Source organism: Rattus rattus, chromosome 14 (genome assembly GCF_011064425.1).
Source record: "Rattus rattus isolate New Zealand chromosome 14, Rrattus_CSIRO_v1, whole genome shotgun sequence".
NCBI lineage: Eukaryota > Metazoa > Chordata > Mammalia > Rodentia > Muridae > Rattus > Rattus rattus.
In genome coordinates, this window is record NC_046167.1 from 57551202 (window position 1) to 57558240 (window position 7039).

At 44.6% G+C, this 7039-nt stretch overlaps 1 protein-coding gene across 1 annotated transcript in view; it reads left to right on the forward strand.

Moving 5' to 3' along the window:
• Bmp6 (bone morphogenetic protein 6) overlaps positions 1 to 6993 on the forward strand; it is a 151959-nt gene extending 144966 nt beyond the window's left edge. Inside the window, exons 5-7 of the mRNA XM_032884264.1 lie at positions 4198 to 4274; positions 5584 to 5694; positions 5782 to 6993. Coding sequence (XP_032740155.1) covers positions 4198 to 4274; positions 5584 to 5694; positions 5782 to 5931 — 338 coding nt within the window. The 3' untranslated portion in view covers positions 5932 to 6993. The remainder of the gene's footprint in view (positions 1 to 4197; positions 4275 to 5583; positions 5695 to 5781) is intronic.
• The last annotated feature ends 46 nt before the right edge of the window (positions 6994 to 7039 follow it).

A 7039-nucleotide genomic window follows, 5' to 3' on the forward strand; every position in this document is an offset into this window, starting at 1 on the left:
GTTCTTATTAAAATGCATACTTTTTAAAAAAAAAAAACCTGGCCTTTTTCAAACTCCTCTTGTAAACAGATATCAAGGGTGGTTGGGGTAAAGGATAGGGTTTTTGGGTTTTTTTTTTTTTCTCAGCCATCTGTCAATCTGTAAAAACAAAACACAAAAAAATTGGGTCAGCATCATCCCACATGGAACCCAGGGCACCCACCCCTGAGCTACAGAAACAAGTATTCCAAAGGTCTTTGACCTCCACAAATATTTATATGCTCCTTGCCAGCCCTCACCATGGAACTATAAGGAAACACAAGCTCGGCCAGCAAATATCTGTAGGAAAGGAAACAGAAGGATTGAATTCCTGCTTTTCCTCTCTCTGGCCCCAGTCCTTACTAACAAAAACGTCAACGTCTGACTGTAAAAGAAATAGCTTCTCTTTCCAGAAAGTTCTCTGTGCGAGCACTGAGGGTGTCAGAACCAGAGCACGCTCACAGCCAGCTGGGGTGTTGGGAAGTTGGAGATGAAGTCCTGGGACCATCTCATCCACGGTGTGTAACAGAGAGAAAAAATGAAATATAGAGGTGGGGAAGTTGCCCTGTCCGTGTTCTGACAATAGTTTTCAAATACTGACCAGGTGGCCTTTAGTTCAGTTCTACCATAAACCCACTCATTAGCGCAAGGTCCCCAGCAGGGTTGCCCTGCCCTATTTCAGAGACTGTCCCCGAGGTGAGGTCTCCAGGCCACCCATGCTTGAGTCTGTCTTTCCTACAAGTTGAGGAGATTCTGTGCCCACTCTTTCATGTTTACTAGTTTTCCACAGAGGGCTCTGTATTTGTGATTGGCAGTTTGTTAAAAACTCAAGAATATTCTGCAAAATCAGTGATCTAGAACCAGGTGGGTCAGGGGTTAGTGTCATGGAACCTCTGTGCTCTCTCTGGGTGCATCGTTCTCTCAACAACATCAGAAGGTACACACTTCTGGAGATGTCATGGAGCCTCGTGGTCCCGGATTTGTATTTGATAGCTCAGTCCATTTGGTGTTGCTCTAACAAAACATGTGCAGCTAGGCACTTGCAAGGAAATGCTCATTTTAGCTTATGGTTTGAAAGTTGAAAAGTAGTATCACAGCTACGTGTGATAAAGAGGGTAGACAGGTGGCCTTGTTTTATAGGACTCTATATATGCCTTTCTAGTGAATAGATCAGTTACCGTGATAGATTCCTATAAAGCAAGGCCACCTGTCTGCCATCTTTTATATGTATTTTCTGTCCTTGGGTCCAATATGAAGCTGTCTTCTATTCTATTGACACTTCCTGAGGTCACTAGTCCAGGGTAGCTTTGAACTCATGGCAAGTGCTCCTGCCTTAAATTTCCCAGGTTCCTAACACTGGGATTATAAGTGTATGCCCTATCATGCTTGACTGATCCATTCTTTATTATTTCATACTGCTGCTTTATGCTTGACCTATAAATGAAAATTATTTAGAAATTTCTGTATTTTACATGGCCAGTGATTCTAAGATTGATCTAAAAGATTTTGAAGGAAGTTCGGAGAAAGGACAAGCAAAAAGTAGGTTGTTAGGGGCATTCCAGGTGAGACCCTAGGTAGGGGATCATATAGTTGACAAGGACAGCTGCAAGAGTACAGGGACACTGTAGCCTTGGAATGTTCAAGAGACTGAGTCCATGTACCCAGGTGACAGGAGAGGAAAGAGAAATCAAAGGCCCAAAGGAAAGTGAGAAAGGCCTATAGCTGGGTATAAAATTTTAGATTAGTGGAATTGTTCTTCTGACATTTAATATTTGAACAAATATTTTTTTGTTAATTTTGCCATCAACCTACTTAATCTTCCTTAAATTTCTGTTACTTCTGAGAATTTTTTATTTAATATACTCTAATTACACCAGATTTTATCATCATAGGAATTTATTCTGATTAAGGCTCATCATACCTTTTTATTTAAAAATGTTTAAATGTAAAATGTTAATCCTTTTCGAATTCTAGGAAATTCTCAGAGCCTTTAGGTCTCCAAATATCACTTTCCCCTCTCATAGCTGTCTGGAATTCCCAATAGAATTATGTTGGGTCTTTTATTCTATCTTCTATGTCTCTTTATAGATAGTCATAGTTTCTGATCATTTATATTTGAAGAGGTTTCTTTAAGTGAATGGTACGACTCTACCTCTCTCTTAGGTTATATCTAGTGCTTAGGTCTTTCATTCTATTTCCAATGCTTACTGGCTTTTATAAAGTTCTACTTGTTTCTCTCTCTCTCTCTCTCTCTCTCTCTCTCTCTCTCTCTCTGTCTGTCTCTCTCTCCCCCTCCCTCCCTCCCTCTCTCCTTCCCTCTCTCTGGCATCTACCTATCTTTCCCTATCTGCCTGCTCTTTTGTCATCATGTTCTTGCTTTAGTATTCCCTGTCTTACCATTATTTACTTTTCTTTTGTAGCCTTCTCTAGAAGTTACTTTGACTTACAACCCGTTAAGTTGTGTTCCTCCTCCCCTCTCTCCTCTCCCTCCCTCCCCTCCCCTCCCTCCGTCCCCCTCCCCCCTCTCCACCCCCCTCATTGAAGGCTTGTTTCCAGCAGGACGGGCTTGCGTGTGTGCAAAGGTGGTTCAGAGTGAGAATCCTCTATGCCCTGCTCTGAACTTCCCTCCATGGGAGTTTCCTTCTCCTATAGACTTAAAATGGGGGAGGAAGTTCTGCAAGGTCAGGTAGGCAAGCAGGGATGGTGATGGTGAATACATTTAGAGCCAGCCAGTACTTGACCCAGATCTCTCTTGCCTTAGTTGATATGGCTTCTTTACAAAATTATGAGTTCTGTACGCTTTCTTCTGATTTGGGGTTGGGAATTCCAAGAGGTAAAGTGTGATTGTCTAGGTCAAAGACATCCGTGAGTAATTCATTGGTTTGTGTAGTTGATTGATAAAGGCAGAGGTGGTGTGCATGTTATTTAGATTTTGCTTCTCTTCTCAACCATATTAGAGGAAGAATCTTCCTCCAAAAACTGTCTCCTTGTCTTCATGTGTTGTTTAAAACCATGGCTCTGAGCCCACTGGTTCAAAACCCTTTGAACACTCCCTTCATGTCTCTAATAAAAGTCCACATCATTGTCGGCATTCCCAGTCATTCATTTCTCCAATTGTATCTCCCAGTTCTTTATGAGTCCTCCCATGCATTCCAACAGAACTGTCCCCACTCCCACTCTCCCTTCTACAAGCTTCAGGACTATTGACCCATGACTCTTGAGCATGCCATTTATATTCTGAGTTGCATTTGAACTACTTGAGTACATGTCTCTCACAGCCCTGTTGAGTCTCTAATCTTGGAGGACACAACTATATGCGATTCATCTCTCTGCTCCCCACGTCACAGCAAAGGTGTTCTGATGGGCTGGAAGGAACCAACGTGTTCCCATGTCTCCTACAGAGATTGTTAAGCCAGGCCAGTGGCTCCTGAATTGCATAGGCAAGTTCAGCAGATGGTTTTGGGGAACTGCTGATTTTGGAATGATTGGGGGGCGCATGTAGAGGGGTCATCTCCAGCAGTGAGGCTGGGGGAGATTATGGCCTCACACTTTTCTCTATTTCTGGGTCCCCTGGTTGACCTCTGATCATAACACTTCTTCAGGGCATTCTTTTGGGGGGAGGGTCAGAAGCTATCTCCAGTCCCATGCCATGTCTGGGTAGTTCACATCTAAAATAGAGTGAATCCTGTCTAGCACAGCCACCTGTGAATGTGTGTCATCCTTCAAGTCCAGTGGAAATCTTCGCACACCCCTCTGCAAACCCTATACAAAGCAGATAACACAACACAATCTGTTGTTTAAAGGTGTTCATTAAATCAACAGGGTGCCCAAAGTAGACACAAAGAGGAGAGTGTCCTAGAGCTCCATGACCCCTCTAACTCAGTACCAACTTTCTTATCTCATTCTTTCAAGGCCTAAGGGGATTTGAACACTTTAACAGCATTTCTTTTGAAACATGATTAGGGGAAAAAAAATAATGATTAATTTCTTCAGTGGCTCTAAATTTAGGCAGATAGCCGGGAACTCAATTGAACTATTGGGGACCATGTGTGTCAACAGTGGCCTGGTTAACAGTTGTCCTGAGCCTCATCCACTGCCTGGCATGTATGAGATGAAAAACATTCATATCCGTTTTTAAGTAAAGGATTAACGAGTGTATCTGTTTATGTCCTCCAACAGACTACAACAGCAGTGAGTTAAAAACAGCTTGCAAGAAGCATGAGCTTTACGTGAGTTTCCAGGACCTGGGATGGCAGGTGAGTCTCAGGGGAAGGAGGGCGATAGGTACCTTGATCTTATCGAACCACTGGTGGCCATCATCAGCTTCCTGGAGCTCTCATAGCAATCTGGGGAGCCCTCAAATGTTCAACCTGCTGGAGTTAAGACAGGGAAACCTGGCCTGCTGATACACCCAGTGCACCCTGTGCCCTTTGTGGGCTCCCAAAGCTTTGTGACCCCTTAAACCCAAGGCCTACTTCTGCCTTACCTCGCTCTTTCAAAGTCCAAGGGGGTGAGTGTATTTATTTGTACATTTAAAGAACTTTTATTTTGAAACAGGATTACAAAAATATGTGATGACTTTTTCCAGTAGCTCTAAATTGGCTCTGCCCCTGTGTGGAAGAACATGTTTGGCCCATATATCAAGTCCAGCTAGGTGTGAGGAGAAACAGGAGATAGTAGTTTGTATGTAGGTAGCATGACTTTGACAGGAGCATAATGGAATCCTGTAGAGGATCCTATGGGTCCAAGTCCACACAAGTGTTTCAGTTGTATGGTGACATTAGGGGCAGTATGTGTTCAGTAGATCTAGTGCTCTGACTTTTGAAGTTGAGTCTTTCTCTGGGCTACAGTCTTCTCTCATCGGTGGCATCAGAGGCTCCTGATCAGCCCCACAGTGTACTCTGCTAAGCTAGGATGCTCGGTATGTTAGGTGTACAGTGGGCACTTTATTGGGGTGTAACCAAGGAGCATTTGTACTTCAAGCCATTTACCCTCTGTCTTAGTTAGGGTTTTACTGCTGTGAACAGACACCATGACCAAGGCAAGTCATATAAAGGACAACATTTAATTGGGGCTGGCTTACAGGTTCAGAGGTTCAGTTCAGTAATCCTCAAGGCAGGGGCATGGCAGTGTCCAGGCAGGCATGGTGCAGGAGGAGCTGAGAGTTCTACATCTTCATCTGAAGGCTGCAAGCAGAGTACTGACTTCCAGGCAGCTAGGATGAGGGTCTTAAAGCCCACACCGACAGTGACACACCCACTCCAACAAGGCTACACCTCTAAATAGTGCCACTCCCCCGGCTGAGCATATACAAACCATCACACTCACTCAGTTCCACACCTAACAGGTTCATAGCAGCTAAGAGCCCATGCAAAGACCAGAAGCTCTAGGGTCTGACCAACAGGCTGAAGCTTCACTTGAATGTGAACTTGGGCATTTCCCTAAACTCCCTGCATTTCCCCATATTGTGCGCCATAAACTACCTTCTCTTGGGGCCCCTGAGAGTGCAGATGGTACGGGGTGGTCTGGTCGATCCTTCATGTCTTCCTTTTGCTTCATCTCAAGGACTGGATCATTGCACCCAAGGGCTACGCTGCCAACTATTGTGACGGAGAGTGTTCCTTCCCTCTCAATGCACACATGAATGCCACCAACCACGCCATTGTACAGACCTTGGTGAGTGCTCTGACTTGGCTGGTGGGGCCAGGCCTAGATCCAGTGTCATTTCTCACAGTGTCCTCCCACGCTTCTCTTCTGGAACAGGTCCACCTTATGAATCCCGAGTACGTCCCCAAACCATGCTGCGCACCAACCAAACTGAATGCCATCTCGGTTCTTTACTTCGACGACAACTCCAATGTCATCTTGAAAAAATACAGGAACATGGTTGTGAGAGCTTGTGGATGTCATTGAGTGGAAGCCAGTTGCAGGGGGTGTGATTTTTGCCTTGGATTCCTAACGACATCTGCCTTAAAACACGGGAAGCAGCACAGTGCAGCGGGACGATGACAACCAAAGCATCTCCTGCTGGTGCCTTAGCCCAAGGAGGATTTTACGAGGACCTTGTCGATGGCTTTCCCAGTTGAGCAGTTGCTGGTCTGTAGGAAGCTGTAATGCTTGTAGCACAGGCCTGGAAACTACAGAAACATAGTGTTCTCCTCCCCCAGTCCCACCCAGACTAGCCTTAGCTTTTAGATCTAGCTGTTTGTGGTGTAAGTAGGAGATAAACTTGAAGGAATATTAAATATCCCTGGTTGAAAGACCTAGTGGTTCTACAGCACGCATCCCAGGGAGATTTTGCAGATAGCCGAATGGAGGAGAGAACACTCTATTAGATTCCATTCCCAGCAAAGGGCAGCTCCCGCAGAACCTGCAGCCTGGCCATCACAGGGCTTTGTGGAGGTGCCTTCTGTCTACTGTTAGTTACCCGTTTTATGTTGACTCTTGGTGGTGTGAAAATGTACTAATTTCGGTCAAAACAAACTATAGCATTCCCACGCCACACTCCTCCCTTACTCACAGAATTCCTTACTAGAACCAAAGTAGATGGACTGTACTTTGTGGTAGAGCCCTGAAGCATCTGCAGTAGCCTTCATTTAAACCACGGAACAGCAGAATGTGATTCTGCGTCTCTCGGGCAGACTGGCTGGACACGTACGTTACCATCAGGAACACTGGCCCCAACATATCAGCTCTCTCTCTCCTAACTCTGCTTTTTCCCTTTTCCCTACGTTAGCATTCCACGGCTCAGGGCTAGAGTCTAAAGCAGAAGTCCACAGACGGAAGGGCCCTGACTCTAAGAATGGGTTTGTTGAGGTGAGCATGCTGTTTGTAAACCAAAACCACCATTTCCTCTTGTAGAAAGTAAGACTCAGACGGAATCTTAGAATATTTTTTAAATGTCTTTTTCACAATCATGTACTGGGAAACCAATTTCATACTAAACTGATTAAATAATGCATTTACAATCTGTAACTGTTTGTACTTACAGCTTTTTTTGTAAATAGAAACTATAACTTAT